General features: G+C 52.8%; 4 protein-coding genes across 4 annotated transcripts in view; 2 read left to right on the top strand and 2 right to left on the bottom strand.

Moving 5' to 3' along the window:
• Positions 1-499: 499 nt before the first annotated feature.
• On the bottom strand, positions 500-11,696 carry EAH_00008970 (hypothetical protein; the record flags this gene model as incomplete). Its single annotated transcript, XM_013395436.1, has 9 exons — positions 500-1,697; positions 2,131-2,705; positions 2,917-6,199; positions 7,017-7,397; positions 7,513-8,533; positions 9,255-9,463; positions 10,346-10,524; positions 10,771-10,927; positions 11,481-11,696. Coding segments are annotated over 9 exons (7,219 nt in total), but the record flags the coding sequence as incomplete, so codon positions are not given.
• An 89-nt stretch (positions 11,697-11,785) lies between these two features.
• Positions 11,786-12,546, top strand: EAH_00008980 (hypothetical protein; the record flags this gene model as incomplete). Its single annotated transcript, XM_013395437.1, has 2 exons — positions 11,786-12,066; positions 12,186-12,546. The coding sequence occupies 2 exons, from the start codon at positions 11,786-11,788 to the stop codon at positions 12,544-12,546; spliced, it is 642 nt and encodes a 213-aa protein (XP_013250891.1).
• Positions 12,547-15,101: 2,555 nt separating this feature from the next.
• EAH_00008990 (hypothetical protein) lies at positions 15,102-15,413 on the bottom strand (the record flags this gene model as incomplete). Its single annotated transcript, XM_013395438.1, has 1 exon — positions 15,102-15,413. One exon carries the CDS (start codon positions 15,411-15,413, stop codon positions 15,102-15,104), a length of 312 nt encoding a protein of 103 aa, XP_013250892.1.
• A 1,352-nt stretch (positions 15,414-16,765) lies between these two features.
• The window catches only part of EAH_00009000 (hypothetical protein, conserved), a gene marked incomplete at both ends in the record, with an annotated part of 11,904 nt that continues 11,740 nt past the window's right edge, over positions 16,766-16,929 (top strand). Inside the window, one exon of the mRNA XM_013395439.1 lies at positions 16,766-16,805. Coding sequence (XP_013250893.1) covers positions 16,766-16,805 — 40 coding nt within the window. The remainder of the gene's footprint in view (positions 16,806-16,929) is intronic.

Genomic DNA, 16,929 nt, shown 5'->3' on the forward strand with positions numbered 1-16,929 from the left:
TGCATGCATATGCAAATGAATATATATATATATGAATATATATATATATATATATATATATATACATATGCAGAAAAATACAGAGGAGGACAAAAGGCAAAAGACGAAAACAAAGAAAGAAAATGGCTGAGACAGAGACAGAGACAGAGACAGCGATAGAAACGGAGACAGAGACAGAGACAGAGACAAAGACAGAGACAGAGACAGACAAAGACAGAGACAGAGGATGACAGAGACAGAGACAGAGGCAGAGACATACAAAGACAACGACAAAGACAGAGACAAAGAAAGAGACAGACAAAGACAGAGGCAGAGACAGAGGAAGACAGAGACAGCGATATAAACGAAGACAGAGACACATAAAATACAGGGCAATAAACAAAGACAAAGACAAAGACAGAAAGAGACAAAGACAAAGACAGAGACAGAGACAGCAAGACAGAGACAGCAAGCAAGACGGAGACAGCCCAAACAGCGAGGAATACTTCATGCTGCTTACGCCTTGTAGATGCAGCAATTGCTGCAGCTCTCCACGCTCTAACTGTCCCCCCCTTAATCCTCATAGGAAGTGCAGCAAGAACAGCTCCGTCGTCTGTTGCTGCTAACTTTAAGCTGTCTCCTCCTCTAGGAGTAGCAGCACTATACTCTGTCCAACTGCGAACATACTGTCCCTTAGGTCTCCAGCAGCAAACATCTGGCAGAGACCCTGCAGCAGCAGCAACACAGGGGCCTCCTACTGCTGCTGCTGCTGCTGCTGCTGCTGCTCCTGCAGCTGCTGCTCCTGCTGCTGATGCTCCTGCTGCTCCTGCTGCTGCTGCTGGATCGGGGGCCCCACGACCCCAACCTAAGCTAAAAGCTGCTGTCTCCTCACCACTGCGAAGAGGGTCTCTGGAGGCCCCCGTCCGCTGCAGATCGGAGACACCTCCTACAGCTGCGGAGACACCCCAAGCAGCAGCGCTGCGGCTATGTCCTGATAGAGAAGGAGACGCTGACAAAGAGGCAGGCAACCCACTAATGCTGCTGCTGCTGCTGCTGTTGCTGCTGCTGTTGCTGCTGCTGCTGTTTGTCTCCTGCGACTTCGCAGGAGGCGGCGCTGAGGGTGCCCATGATGCTAGCCCCCTAGCAAGAGAATGTAGTCTCCTTTCTGCAGCAGCAGCAAAGCCCTCAACCCCCTCTCCTACGCGCTGCTGATAAGGATAAAGACTTAAGCTGCTTTCATTGGGCTTCTCTAGCTTTCCTACTTCTAAAGAAGGTCTCCTTGGAAGCCCCAGCAGCACGCAGCGCCAGTCCCGCTGCAGCGGAGGAGGAACACTTGCAGCAGAAGTGCTGCGGCGGAGAGGAGACAGTCGAGGTGCTGCAGCTCCTAGAAGGAGACGCCTAGCACCCGATAGAGATGCTCGCTCTGATGCTGCTGCTGCTGCTGCTGCTGCTGCTGTCGCCGCTGCTGCAGCAGCCAAACTCCACCCGCTGCTGCTGCTGCTGCTGCTGCTGCTGCTGCGAGGACCTAGTACAGATCCCGCATCCGCACGCTGCAGCAGCTGCTGCAGTGCAGCAGAAACAGCAGGAGGAGTAGGAGTCTGTGTATGCAAGGCAGCAGCAGCAGCACCAGGAACTGCTGCAGCAAGCAGCACTGATAAATATCCCCGGGAGACAACAGCAGAGCCGCAGCTCGTTTGTAGAGACTGAGCTGCGTTGTCCTGCATACAAACAAACGAAGCCCCAGAGACAGTAAAGAGACGGACAGACGAGACAGACAAAAGAGACAGACGGAAGAGACAAACAGAAGAGACAGACAGAAGAGACACAGAACAAGGGGACAGAGAACAAGGAGACAGGGAGGAGACAGAAAGAAGAGGCAGAGAAAGGAGACAGAGAGGAGACAGAAAGGAGACAGTGAAGAGACACTGGGTGGCGGAGACACAGACAGCAGAGAGGAAGCAAGCAGGCGGACTCCAACAGCAACAATGAACAGCTGTTCTGCGACTGCTGCTGCTGCGGTTTGGGCGTACACGCAGCAACAGCAGCAGCAGCAGCACAAGCTGCCGCAGCAGCAGGTGAAGCAGCAGCAGCGGCTGCTGCTGCAGCTGCAGCAGCAAAAGCTGCCTCCCTAGGAGACTCTGTTTCCCTTACCTTGCGGTGTGTAGAGAGGCCTAGAAGGGACTGCAGCAGCAGCGGCTGAGGCGGAGACATCCACAGGTGTCTTGATAGAGCTCCTGCTGCTGCTGTTGCTGCTGCAGTTGCTGCCGTCAGTGCAGCCTTTGCTGCAGCTTGAGAGACTGCAGGAGGAGACACGCAGCAAAGAGCATCCGCCAAAGACTGCTGCACCTGCTGCTGCTGCTGCTGCTGCGGCGGCGGCGGCGCCTCGGGAGTTGTGCTGCTGCTGCTGCAATCGACTGGGGGGCTGTTGAGGCTTGTGCTGCTGCGGGTTTTGCTGCTGCTACTGTTTTTGCTGCTGCTTCTGCTGCTGCCGCCTCTGTGCTTAGCGGGGGAGGCGTCTTCAGGCCAGAGACAGCCATGCAGCAGCAGCAGCTGCTGCTGCAGCACTAATTGCATCACATGCGGCAGCAGTGTCTCCGCAAGGAGACCCCACAGAGACACTCGAATGAGAGGAGGAGACACAGGAGGGACAGGAGACAGCCGCGTTGCAGTCAGCAGCTGACGTGATGCAGATATCTGGGGCAGCATATACCGCAGGAGCGCCCCCGCTGCAGCAGCAAACGCAGCAGCAGCAAACAACAGCAGCAACGAAGGGAGATACAGAGTCATGGCTGTTCTCACAACTGCTTCTTTCTCTGCCTAGCTACGTCATCAGCTAGCTAGCTACCTGACTAGCTAGCTAGCTAGCCCGGCAGCCTGTTGGCTAGCTGCAGGGCGGGGACTGGAGGGGCAGCACAGCAGAGCGCAGCAGCAGCTTACTCTGTCTCCGCCCCACAGTGCAGCAGCGGGGTAATAGGGGAGACACAGAGACAGCCTGCTGCAGCGGAGACACTTCAGGTGTCTCCTCAGCTGATCCCTCAATTGCAACGGCACAGCTAAGGGGACATTCAAGGCCTCCCACGTGTCCATCTCCAGCAGCAGCAGCTGCTGCAGCGTTTGCTGCTGCTGCAGACGCCTGACGCCGCGCATGCAATGTTGGAAGCAGCAGCAGCAAAGCATAGCGGTTGTCTGCGCCTACACTCTGCAGCAGCCCCACAAGCTCATCAACAGCTGCTGCTGCTTTCGCTTGCTGCTGCTGCAGCAGCTGATCCTTAGCTGCATGCCGGGCCGCCTGTATCATAGGCACAGATCCCGCATACTGTGCAGCCCCAGCAGCAGCAGCAGCAGCAGCAGCAGCATGCTTCTCCGCCTCCCTGACCAGCTCCTTCCAAAGCCCCAACCCCTGCAGTTTCTTAGGGGATGTCAGTGCTGCTGCTGCTGCTGCTGCAGCTGCAGATTCTTTGCATGCATCAGCCTCCTGCAGCAGGCGGAGGCCTTCCTGATCACTGCTATCGCTGCCGGAGCTGGTATCACTGCTGCCGCTGCTTCCGCTGCTGCTGGTGCTGCTGCCGCTGCTGCTGCTGCTGCTTGTGCTGCTGGTGGTTTGAGGTAGTTGTTTATTTTTGCTGTGTCTCCGTTTGCTGCGCCCGAGCCTCTGTCTCCTTTGCTGTCTCTCTGCAGCCTTTAAGACAGGGGGAGAGAAGAGGAGAGACAGCATGCGGGCCCTTGTTGATCCTGGCTGCTGCTGCTGCTGCAGCAGCTGCTGCAGCAGCAGCGGGGAGAGGGGCGGACGGAGCGCTGCTGCTACCTCTCCAGTCAGCAGCAAACGGGAGTGACGCTGCAGCACAGGCTGCAGCAGCGGCAGCAACACAGCGTATGTCTTTGCTGCGCCCCAGCTACGTTCTACAGCAGACAACAGCTGCAGCAGGACAGCACGCAGCAGCAGCGAGGGCAGCAGCAGCAGCGGAACTACGCGACGGGTTAGCAGCCTCTCGGTTGCCTTTGAAGAAGGATTAAGGAGACCATCTGCTGCTAGCTGCGCGACTGCAGCAGCAGCAGCAGCAACAACTTCTTCATGCGGATCTTGCAGACACTGCTCGCAGCAAGGAATTATACAGCTTTCTGCTGTTTGCTGCAGCGCCATAGCCCCCAAGCCCCCAAGACACCGAACAACAGCTGCACGTACACCCGAGCATGCATCATTCAGCTGTACGATGAGGTAAGGCAGCAGCAAAGAATGTGTCTGGTGCGGCCCCAGTACTGCTGCTAGCAGCGGCAAAGGCCGCAGCAACGCCAGCCGCTGCTCTACGGGTCTCCTCGTTAGCTGCTGCTGCAGCGTCGGCAGCACTGCTGCTTGCAGTTTGCTAATGGCTGTCTCTAGCTGCTGCTCACATTTCTCTGATAACATTCCATAATACGAAGCAGCAGCAGCAGCAGCATCTGCTGCTGCTGCTGTTCCTGCTGCTGCTGCTGTTCCTGCTGCTGCTGCTGTTCCTGCTGCTGCTGCTGAATCATCTCCTGCTGCAGCACCGGGACCAGCTGTTGCAGCCCCACCGGAGCCTCCTACTGCAGCACCTAAAGCAGCAGGAGCAGCAGCAGCTGGAGCAGCAGGGGCAGCAGCAGCTACAGCAGCAGCTGATGTACGCGGATGAGATACAGAAGACAGAGACACTTCCTCTTTGGTCGCCTCGCGCTGACGAGGGGCCCAGGAGGCAGTGGGAGTTGAGCAGCTGCTGCTGCTGCACAGGCCCTCTTCCGCAGCAGCAGCAGCAGCAGCAGGATCTGCTTCTCCTGCTGCTGCAGCAGCAGCAGGGGCAACAGCAGGGGAAGCAGGCCGCGTGCTGCCCTCAGCTAGACTTCTTTGCTGCTGCATCACAGCCCCTGCTTCTGTCGGTGCTGGAGACACCAGGACGTTGGGGTTCTTTACGGGTGCATTCTCGCTGCTGCTGCTGCTGCTGCTGCTGCTGCTTGCTTTTATACTCGCAGCCGCTGCTGCTGGGCTTGAGTGATCGACTGCCACAGAAGGCGGAGTGTTCGTCTCTGGGCGTCCTGAAGATGCTGTTTCCCGCTGCTGCTGCTGCTGCTGCTTGTTCTGCTGCAGCTGCTGCTTTTGCTGCTGCTGCTGCTGCTGCATTTGCTGCTGCTGCTGCTGCTGTTCTTTGTGAAGGTTTAAGAGGGCTTGAGCGTGGAGGCAGGCCTTGACTGCCAGCAGCATCAGCGGCAGCAGCTCAGCAACAGCGACACGAACAGCAGCATCTGGGTCTGCAGCACTAAGGCGGTGGATTGCAGGCAGTATATATCCGCAAAATAAAGCTGCTGCATCTGCATGCGAAGCCCCTTCTGCTGCAGCACCCCGCAGCAGCGGCCCTCCCTGCTGCTGCTGTTGCTGCTGCTGCTGCTGCTGTGTCTGGGGCATCGGCGGCGTCCCCTTCCCACCGCGTCTAAGAGATCCCCCGGACTTGGGTGCTGCTGCTGCTGCTGCTGCTGTTGTAGCACCAGCAGCTGCAGCAGCAGCAGCAGGGCCCTGACTGTTGCTGCTGCAGGCCGTACCGCATAAACCACAGAGGGGCTGCTGGCTGTTTGCTTTAGGGCAGACTGCTGCATGCTGCAGCGCCGCATGCAGCTGCAGCAGCGCAGCAGAAAGGCCCCTTAAGGCAGCAACTCGCACAGTAGGGCAAGGGTCTCCTAAATGATGAGTAAGGAACGGCAGCAGAGACTGCAGCAGCACATCTGTTGCAGCAACACGTGAAAGAAACCCCAACAGAGACACCCCAGCAGCGCGGACGCGAGCGCTGCTTGTCTGCTGCAGCGCTAACCCCACAACTTCAGAGACAATGATCGCGCTGCTGCTGCGGAGACACCCGGTGCAGCTAGCTGTCTCCTCTGTAGGGACGCCTGAAACCACTACAAACGGCACACCCAAGTCCCTGCTGGCTGCTGCTGCAGCAGCAGCAGCAGCAGCAGAACAAAACAAATGCACTGGCAGCTGAGGCGGGCCCAGAAGCTCCGCTACCTTCTCCCACGGTGGATACAACGGCCTGCTGCTGCTGCCGCTGCTGCTGCTGCTGCTGCAGCTCTTGCCGTCCCCCAGTCCCTCAGCATCAACAGCAGCAGCAGTAGCAGCAGCAGCAGCAGAAGGGTTATGCTGGCCTTGCTGTCTGAAGAGGTCGTCATAAAGACGCAGCTTCCTCCCCTCCATCTCCTCCAGGACCGCCACAGCCGGCTGCATGCAAAGCAGCGCAGCAGCACATACACAGGCTTGTGCTGCAGCAGCACATACATAGGCTTCTGCTGCAGCAGCACATACACAGGCTTCTGCTGCAGCAGCACATACACAGGCTTCTGCTGCAGCAGCAACCACACAGGCTTCTGCTGCAGCACAGAGACAGACGCCCCTGCTGCAGAGAGCCCCCGCTGCTGCTGCTGCAAGTAGAGAGGCGAAGGCTTCCGCAGCAGCAGCAGCCCATAGAGTAGCCACAAGGAGACACCAGAGGAGACACCTCACTGCAGCAACCCCACAAGGGGTCTCCCTAGCCCTGTGGCAGCTAGCGGTTTGCTATCTGCAGCTAGCTATCAAGCAGAGCGCTAGCTAGCCAGCAGCAGCCAGCTAGCTACCTGCAGAGGTATGGGCCCCGCAACAAGCTAAACAGCTAGCTTTATAACTAGCTACACACCTCGCTACAAGCTAGCTACACAGCTAGCTACACAGCTAGCCACGCAGCAATGGCTCCACCTGAGGATCCAGGTAACCTTCTAGCCAGGCAGCTAGCCAGGCAACTGACTGGGCAGCTAGCTAGGCAGCTAGCCGGGCAACTGACTGGGCAGCTAGCTAGGCAGCTAGCCGGGTGGCTAGCCAGGTAACTGGCTAAACAACTAGTTGGGAAGCTAGTTTGCTATCTAGCTAGCTAGGGAGCTAGCTAGGGAGCTAGCCAGGCAGCTAGCTAGGCAGCTAGCTAGGCAGCTAGCTAGGCAGCTAGCTAGGGAACTAGCTAGGGAACTAGCTAGGCAGCTAGCTAGGTAGGTAGCTATTGAAGACGTACTCGTTTGCAGATGACAGTGGCTTCATAGCAGCGGGCCCAGATATCCATCAGGCCCCAGCCGAAGCGACGGGCGTTATAAGGAGTTAAGTTAGGGTGAGGGAGACTGCTGTTGAGTGCTGCTGCTGCTGCTGCTTCTTGTGCTGCTTCTGCAGCAAGGAAGCGCTCCTCCGTCGTCGCCTGGCCGATGTTAGCTGCTGCTGCTGCTGCTGTTGTTGCTGCTGCTGCACGCAGGTCCCGGCCCCCTGCTAGCGGCGCCGCTGCAGCAGCAGCTGCTGCTGCTGCTGTTTCTGCTGCAGCAGCACCGCCAGTACTCCACGCATCCAGCAGCGCAGCAGCAGCAGCACATTCTTGCGGCATACTCACAGCCATGTTGAGGACAGTCTGAGAGAAGGAGACAAAAGGGCAGCAGGTTGCAGTTCTTAGCTTTTGCTGCTGCAGCAACGAGGTGTCTCCAACTGTCTCCTAACAAGCTGTCTGTACACCTCAAAGCCCTTACCTGCTGTGCGGTGCAGCCGTCAATCTCCAGTGTCTCCCGCACCACAGCTTCTCTCAACAACTGCAGCAGCAGCTGTTCGTGCGCCTCTGTCTGTTGCTGCTGCTGCTGCTGCTGCTCGTCTTCGTGCTGCAGCTGCTGTTGCTGCTGCTGTTCTTCTTTCTGCCGCTGCTGCTGTTCCTGCACCTGTTGCTGGTCGTCTTGGTCCTGCTGCTGTTCCTGCTGCTGCTGCTGTTGCTGCTGCTGCAGCTGAGGCCTTTGCTCTAAAAGCGCAAGGAAGATATCAGGTAGATGCTCCTTCAGCAGCAGCAGTCGCAGATCTGGCTGCTGATATGCGGGGTGCAGCAGCACAGAGAAGAGACACAAGAAGTAGTTCATAAAACAAGGAGGAAAGATGTGGCGTATCCACAGCAGCAGCGTCTGCTGCGCTGACAGACGACTCTCAGGCTGCTGCAGCAAACCCGCATGCAGCAGCAGCAAACGCGCCTTGCTGCAGGAGACACCCTCCAAAGCCTGCAGCAGAGCAGCAGGAGGTGGAGGAGACAGCGGAGCAGCAGGAAGCCCCGGAAGAGAAGCAAACATCTCTTCCCTCAATGTAGCAGTTGCTGCTGCTGCTGCTGCTGCTCCTGCGGAGCTCCGCTGGCGACGCGACGTGCTGCTGCCACCACTATTGCTGCTGCTGCTGCTGCTGCTGTTGCTGTTGCTGCTGTTGCTCCTGCTGCTGCTATTGCTGCTGGTAGCAGCAGCTTTCGCTTTCTCCTCCGCAACGGCGGCCGCCCCATCTTCCGCTGCTTGTTCCTGCTGTTGCTGCTGCTGCTGCTGCTGCTGCTGTTGCTGCTGCTGTTGCTGCTGTTTTGCTGCAGCAAGCCAATTTCTAAGCGCAAGGAGACTCAGCAAATCTAAAACATCTGCACCATTTAAAAGAATCTCCGCCAGCGTACAGTGCAGAGAAAATATTTCTGATGACTGCTGCAGAAGGAGACAGTCGGTGAGAGGCCCCGGCGTCTCCTCTTTGTCTGTAAACCTGCAGTCAAGAAATTATAACATAATTATAATTATAATTATAATTATTATAATTATTATTTATTATTATTATTATTATTACTGTTATTATTATTATTATTATTATTATTATTTAGTATTGACAGGAGACGCAAGGGAGAGAACAAACAAAGACCAAAAAGGAGACAAAAAGACAACAGGAAAAACAGAAACACAGAGAGGAGACAAACAAAGAGACAGAGAGGAGACAGACAGACAGACAGAGAGGAGACAAACAAACAAACAGAGAGGAGACAAACAGACAGACAGACAGAGAGGAGACAGACAGACAGACAGAGGAGACAGGCAAGAGAAAGAAAGGAGACAAGCAAGCAGACAGAGACAAAAAGGAGACGAAACACAAAAGAATTGCGGTGAGAGAGCGATGATTAAAGGAGACACTCCTCAACTGTCTCCTCTGGGAAACTAAAGAGAATAAATGGGTTTAGTGTTTGACTGCTCAGGGTATGAGGGTTTAGTTAGGGTTTAGGGTTTAGGGTTTTGAGCTTCAGGATCTAGGGTTTAGGGTGTGTAATGTATGAGGGTTCGCGGGCATCCGAGGACTTAGTGTTTCTCGTGCATTAGGGTTTACGGGTATTTTAGGGTTTAGGGTTTAAGGTTTAGGGGATATTTTAGGGTTCAGGGTTTAGGGTTTAGGGGTATTTTAGGGTTTAGGGTTTAGGGTTTAGGGTGAAAGTATATACCGTTCGGGTGCTACATAGCAGCGGAATCTGTGAGGGGCCTCGAAGAGGAGACTGAAGAGACGCATGTCTCTTAAGCTGAGGGAGACAGCTTTCCACGGTGCATAGTCTACAAGAAGGAGATGTAGAGATGAGGAGACAGCTAAGTTTTCAGTCTTAACATCACCATGCGAAAGCCCCAATGCATGCAGCTGCGCTAAAGACAGCAATAACTGAAAGCAAAAAAACAAAAGTATTACTCTGTTTGGGGCTGGCAATGCATGCAACAGACCCCACACTGTCCCCTTAAAGTAGCGACGAAGCAACAAAGATGAGTTCTCTGTTAGTAATAAACGCTCGTAGGGACACCTAAAGCAAACGCAAACAAATACATATATATATATATATCTATTTAATATATATATTTAATATATATAGAGAGAGATAGAAGCGAAGATAAAGGGAGACAGAGAGGGTGATGGAGACAGAGAAAGAGACAGGTGATGATATGCATGCAGAATCGAGACATTATATGAGGTAAAGAGACAGAGAGATGAAGAGACAGAGAGATGAAGAGACAGAGATAGACAGACAGAGACAGAGATAAAGATAAAGAGACAGAGAGATAAAGAGACAGAGAGATAAAGAGACAGAGAGATAGACAGACAAAAAGATAAAGAGACAGAGAGATAAAGAGACAGAGAGATAGAGAGACAAAAAGATAAAGAGACAGAGAGATACGGAGACAGAGAGATGAAGGGACAGAGAGATAAAGAGACAGAGAGATAAAGAGACAGAGAGATAAAGAGACAGAGAGAGAAGGAAACAGATAGAGAGACAAGGGACAGGAGACGGACGAGAGGAGACAGAAGAGAGGAGACAGAAGAAAGGAGGCACAAGACAGAAGAAAGGAGACAGGCGAAAGGAGACAGCAGAAAGGAGACAACGGAGAAGAGACAACAAGACAAAGGAGAGGAGACAGAAGACAGCAGCGAAGCAGCAGAGAGACAGAAAGAAAGAGAAAAGATAAAGGAGACAGAAGCAAAAGAGACAGACAAAAGGAGACAGGGGGAGGAGACAGAAGAAAGAAGAGAAGGTAAGTGAGCGGCTAACACGTTAGGAAAGATATCAAAGGTTAGCAGCGCTTTGTGCAGCAGCAGCTGAGGCTGATATTGCGACAAATTCAGCAAAACGCCCTGAGGAGCTGCAGCATTTTTGCTGCAGAAGAGTTTGCAGAAGGTGAGGCCGTCGCTTATGGAGACGCAGAGGAGGCTGCTGCTGATGCGCGAGGTGCCTATACACCCCAATGCATGCAAAAAAGGGTAATCCAACAGCAACTGCCGCTGCTCCTCAGTTAGCGGCTGTGTGGGGCCTGGAGACGGTCCCCGCATTAAATCAACAGAAGGCAGCACAGGGCTTAGCCCTGCAGACACAGTGTTCCCCATCTTCTTCTCGATGCTGCTGCTGCTTCTCCTGCTGCTGCTGCTGCTGCTGCTGCTGCTGCGCTAAGCGCAGGCTAGCCCTGCCCCAGGAGGCCTACTCGCCGTGTTTGCAGCAGCAACCCACCGAAGCCTCATGTCTTTTGCTTCTGAACGATCCTGCATGTGCCGCATGTGCTGCTGCTGCTGCTGTTGCTGCTGCTGCTGCTGCTGCGCTGCTGCTGCTGCTGCTGCGTAAACGCACGACTTCAGGCACTTCTGCAGTATTCACCGGGAGACAACAAAAGAAAAGAAATAAACAAAAGCTTCAATGAACAAAGGAACAGAGAGAGGAGAATCTGTCTGCTGCAGCGGTCGCGAGAACCAATGGGCCAACCGGCGCTGCATGCGTCTGCTGCTGCTGCTGCTGCTGCTGCTGCTCTGCTGCTGCTGCACTCTACACAGGGAGCATCAATACTTAATATCTTCAGTTATAACAACGCATGCACAGACGCATGAGGCACACCTTTGCTGCAGATTGCTGCCGCCATATTTGCTTCTGCTACTCCAATTGCTGCAGCAGCAGCAGCAGCAGCAGCAACGGCAACAGCAGCAGCTGCCACCGCGGAGTGTATGTGTGATTGCAGCGCGAAAGAAGCTCAGCAGTTACTGCTTCAACGCTGCAGCAGCCAGCGACCCTCTCTCTAGGCAGCAAACTTCTTGGCTGTGGGGCCCGGTTGCTGCTGCTGCTGCAGGTGCTGCTCTTGCTGCTGGTGCTGCTCTTCTTTGTTTGCCTTTCTCCAATTGCTCCGCTGCGCAGCATCGGACCCACTTTGGCGCTGCCCTCACTGCTGTTGCTGTTGGTGCTGTTGCTGCGAGGCTGCAACTGTTGCTGCTGCTGCTGCTGCTGCTGCGCTCGCTGCTGAGCCGTGGCGGTTGCTGGTGCTGCCGTCGCTGCTGCAGCTCCTTCCGCTGTTGCTGTTGTTGTTGCTGCTGCTGCTTGATTAGCAACGAGTTTCCTTCCCGCTGCTTGCAGAAGGAGGAGCATTAACGCTAACAGCAGCAGCAGCAGCAGCTGCTGCTGCTCTTGATGCTGCCGCGGCTGAGGAATCTCTTGGGGCTTGGCCTGTCGCAAGCATGGGGCCCTCTACAGACACCGCAGACTGCAGCAGCAAAGGAGGCCCTGAAGAGACGGGGCCCAGAAAGGAGGCGACGCCACCTGCAGCAGCAGCAGCAGCAGCAGCAACTGAAGCAGCAGCAGCAGCAGAAAATGGCGCTGGTGATGCCTCCAGAGGAGATAGCTCTGAAACACAGTCTCCAATGCGACCCCCAGATAGCAGCAGCAGCAGCAGCAGCAGCGCAGCACGCGAGGAGAGACAGGCGTACAGCTGCAACAGATGTCCCTTCTCAGACTCCAGGTAAGCTGCTGCTCCTGTTGCTGCTTCTGCTGCTGTTGTTGTGGTTGTTGCTGCTCTTGCTGCTGGTGGTGCTGTTGCTGTTGCTGCTGCCGCTGATGCTGCTGCTGCTGCTGCTGCAGGGACTCGCATTTTGTTGGCGGTGGTGGAGAGTCTGGGGCAGCAGGTGGTGCTGCATTTGTTGCATTTGTTGCTGCTGCGGTTTGGTTTGCTGCTGCAGCAGCAGCAGCAAACACATGCGCCACTGCAACTGGAGAGAGCTGCCTGCGAGGGCTCCCCAGGTGCCTCTGGAGCCCCGTGTCAGCTGGGCGTCTGCTGCTGCTGTTCTTGAAAGCGTTAGAAGCAGCATCAATCAGGAAGCAAACAGCAGCAGCAACAGCAGCAGCAGCAGCAGCGCGAGTTCTTCAGCAGCAGCAGCAGCAGGCAAAGCGTCTCGCTCAGGCCCTCCTCGAATGGTCATTGGCGTTTGTGCGATGCGCGTGAAGACCGACAGTGAGTCTCCTGTCTCCTTTATTTGTCTGTCTCCTTTATTTGTCTGTCTCCTTTATTTATCTGTCTCCTTTATTTATCTGTCTCCTTTATTTATCTGTCTCCTTTATTTATCTGTCTCCTTTATTTGTCTGTCTCCTTTATTTATCTGTCTCCTTTTTAGTTTGAGTCAGAGACAGCCGAGGAGACAAAAGCTGCAGCTGTCTCTAAAAACAAGCAGGCATATAAATTAGTCTGAAGGGAATGCGGGGTTTAGGGTTTGGGTTTCAATTAGGGTTTGTAGTTTTAGGGGTTTAGGGTTTGTGGTTGAGGGCTTATTAGGGTTTAGGGTTTAGGGTTTAGGGTTGTTTGCATATACACCTGAAGTGTCGCAGTCAGTGTTTTTGTCTCCTTGGTGTATATATAGGAGACAGGGAGACAGCATAAATTATTATTAATCTTTCTTTGTTTTGTTTAGAAGGCACAGAGACAGCATGTGCATGCAATACCCCTCTCTTTTTATGCTTTGTTTGTCTCCTCAAAGGCCGACCCATGAGAGAGATACTGGAGCGTCTAGAAAATTGTGAAGAGTTTGCTGTTCTTGTCTTCGATGAGAAGGTAGTGCTTCAGCTGTCTCCTTTTGTCTCCTTTTGTCTCCTTGTGTCTCCTTTTGTCTCCTTTGTGTCTCCTCTGTGTCTCCTCGGTGTCTCTTCTTTTTCATTTGTCTCCTTTTGTCCCCTCCTGTCTCCTTTTGTATCTTTTTATCTCCCTTTGTCTCCCTTTGTCTCTTTTTGTCTCCTTTTGTCTCCTTTGTCTCTCCTCTGTGCCTCCCTTTGTGTTTCTCTCTTCTATTGTGTCTCCCTATGTCTTCTTTTGTCTCCTTTTGTCTCCTTTGTGTCTCCATTTGTCCCCTTTGTGTCTCCCTCTGTCTCCTTTTGTCTCCTTTTTGTTTCGCGCTTCTCGTGGTGTCTCCGCGGGTCGTTCTTGTGTCTCTTGTGCGTTATTGTTTTGTTTCTGTCTTTGTTCTGTGTTTATTTTGTCTTCGGGTGTCTCCTCTCCTTCTGCTGCTGTCTCCTGTCTCCCCCCTCCTGTCTCCTTAGGCTTGCTTTCTTTTTGTTTCCTCTTGCTTTCTTTTGCTTTCTGTTGTCTCCTAAGTGTCTCTTCAGGTTGTTTGCTGCTGCTGTCTTTACGTATGCACTTCAATTTGCCTGTCGCCTTGTGTCTGTGTTTGTCTCTTTGTTCGTCTCTTTGTATTTACTCAACTGTCTCCTCTTGTTAAGGCGTCTCCTGTGCTGTCTGCTGCCGTCTGGGTGTCTCTAACTGTCTCCTTTGGCCTTCATTCTATGCCCAGGTGTCTCTGCAGCTCATGTATTTCTTTGGGGTGTCTCTTCATGTGATGCTGCATCTTTACTGCCCTTCTTCTGTCTCCTCGTCTCACTGTTGCTGCTTCTCCAACTGCTGCTGCTGCTGCTGCTGCTGCTGTATGGTTTTTATATGCATGCATGATGCTGTCTTAGCTCGTTCAAGTGTCTCCTTGCGTTTATGTTTGTCTTTGTCTCCTCTGATGGTTATTCGTTTTGTGTTTGTGTCCCGTGCTGCAGCAGCAGCAGCAGCTGCTGCTGCTGCTGTTGCTGTTGCTGTTGGGGTGTATATATTTGTCTCGTTTTCATAATTTTTTCTGCTTCTCATTTGCTGTTATGTTTGGTGTGGGGTGTATATGTGGGGTGTATATGCAGGTTATATTAGAGTCTCCTATAGAGGACTGGCCTCGAGTAGACGGCCTAATCGCATTTTTTTCTTCAGGCTTTCCTCTGCTTAAAGCTATAAACTATGCAAATAAATATAAGCCAATACTTCTTAACGACCTACGCAAACAGCAAATTATTAGAAACAGAATCAGCATCTATCAAGTCCTACAGGTGCTGCTGCTGCTGTTGCTGCTGCTACTGCTGCTGCTGTTGCTGCTGCTGCTGTTGCTGCTGCTACTCCTGCTGCTGTTGCTGCTGCTGCTGCTACGACTACTGCTGCTGCTGTTACTGCGGCTAGCTCTGCTGCTGCTGCTACGACTACTGCTGCTGCTGTTACTCCGGCTAGTTCTGCTGCTGTCGCTGCTGCTACTCCGGCTGCTGTTGTCGCTGCTACTCCTGCTGCTGCTGCTGTTGCGGCTGCTTTTATTATCACTGGGGTTGCTGGTGCTGCTGTTGTTGCTGCTCCCGCGGCTGTTATTGCTGCTGCTGTCGCATTGTATATAGACATGTACATATCTGTTTCTCTCCCTCTCTCTCTCTCTCATTTATATATATGTATATATATTGATTGCTGTTTATATATATATAGTATATAATATTGTATAGTATTTGTGAGTGTGTTTATTGGTGGGGTTGTTGCATGCATGCGCAGCAACACAGCATTCCTCATCCTTCATACGTAGTTGTTGATTATGCTGCTGTAAGAAGAGGAGACGCAGTTTTCTTTGAAGGCTACGACTACTTAAGTATTAACGGTCAACGCATTAACAAACCCTTCATTGAAAAACCGCAAGAAGCAGACAACCACGATAACTGGATCTACTATCCTAAAAATGCAGGTGCTGCTGCTGATGCTGATGCTGCTGCAGCTGCTGCTGATGCTGCTGCAGCTGGTGCTGCTGCTGCTGATGCTGATGCTGCTGCAGCTGGTGCTGCTGCTGCTGGCGCTGGTGGTGGTGGTGCTGCTGCTGCTGCAGCTGGTGGTGCTGCCGGTTGTGCTTTTGCTGCTGCTGCTGCTATTTCTGTTGCTGCTGCTGCATGCTGAGGTGCTGCTAGCACCTGAACTATGTGATATGTGGTGTTTGTTTTGCTGCTACTTTGCTGTTGTTTCTGCTGCTGCTGCGCCGCGGTCATTTTGACTGATACCGCTGTTGTTCTTGCTGCTGCTGTTGCTGCTGCTGCTGATTAGGGGGTGGCTGCAAGAAGCTGTATCGTAAGCAGCAGAACAGCAGCAGCAGCTACTTCCCAGACATTCATCAAGTGCGGAAGGACGGGGTTTATCTGTATGAAGAGTTCCTACCCACATTTGGCACCGACGTCAAGGTAAGAGACAGCCCTCTCCTTTTGCTTTTGTCTCTCTGTCCCTCTGTCTCTGTCTCCGTCTCTCTGTCTCTTTCTCAGTCTCTCTGTCTCTTTAGCTGTCTCTGTCTCTCTCTCTCTCTCTGTCTCTCTGTCTCTTTCTCAGTCACTCTGTATCTGTCTCTGTCTCCCTGTCTCTGTAGCTGTAGCTGTATCTGTCTCTGTGTCACTGTCTCTGTCTCTCTGTCTCTCTGTCTCTGTCTCTGCTTCTGTCTCTGTTGCTGCGCGAATGTCTGTGTCTGTCTCTTTTTCTGTCTCTGTCTCTGCTCCTGTCTCTGTCTCTATTTGTATGTCTGTCTCTTTACTATCTCTTGTCTCTATGTCTGTCTCTGTCTCTGTTTGAGTGTCTGTCTCTTCACTATCTCGTGTCTTTATGTCTGTGTCTGTCTCTGTCTCTATTTGTATGTCTGTCTTTGTGTGTTGCTGCCTGTCTCTTCTTTTCAGTGTCTCCTTTGGGGTGTCTCTGTCTCTGCTCCTTGTTGAGTGTCTCTCTGTCTCCTTTTCTTTTTTGCATTTCTTTCGTCTCTTCATGCTCTCTAATCTCCCTCTCTCTATTATAAACCCTTCTATCTGTCTCCTTATAGATCCCCCCGCTGCTGCTGCTTCTGCTGCTGCTGCTGCTGCTGCTGCTGCCAGGTGTATACTGTGGGGCCTCTCTTTGCTCATGCTGAAGCGCGGAAGAGCCCCAGTGTAGATGGAGTCGTCTGTCGCTCTGCTGATGGTATTCGCTAAAGCTGCTGTTGCTGCTGTTGCTGTTGCTGCTGTTGCTGCTGTTGCTGCTGCTGCTGCTGCTGCTGCTGCTGCTGCTGCTGCTGCTCCTGCTGTCTCCTTGCTTCCATTTACACCTATCTTGACGGCATCGTCTTTCTCTCTACTCATCCCTCCCCAAACCCTAAACCCTAAACCCCAAACCCTAAACCCCAAACCCTCACCGCTCCTCCCAAACCCTAATGCCTAGACCCTAGCCTCCAAACCGGATCCCCTAAACCCTATTCTCCGACGCCTAAACCCTAAACCCTAAACCCTAATTTGTTGTTTGCTGCTTTAAATGAGGGTTTGTTTGGGGTGTCTCCGTCTGCTGCAGGCAAAGAAATCCGCTACCCCGTTATTTTGACAGAGTTTGAAAAATGCATCGCCTTCAAACTCGTCAGGGCCTTCAAACAAGTCGTATGCGGGTCCGTATACAAATATATATATATATATATATATATATATAAATTTATATATATATATATTTATATATCTGTATTTGTATATAATGCATATAATATATATATATATATATATATAT

This window comes from Eimeria acervulina, genomic scaffold (genome assembly GCF_000499425.1).
Source record: "Eimeria acervulina Houghton genomic scaffold, Eah_scaff44, whole genome shotgun sequence".
Classification (NCBI taxonomy): domain Eukaryota; phylum Apicomplexa; class Conoidasida; order Eucoccidiorida; family Eimeriidae; genus Eimeria; species Eimeria acervulina.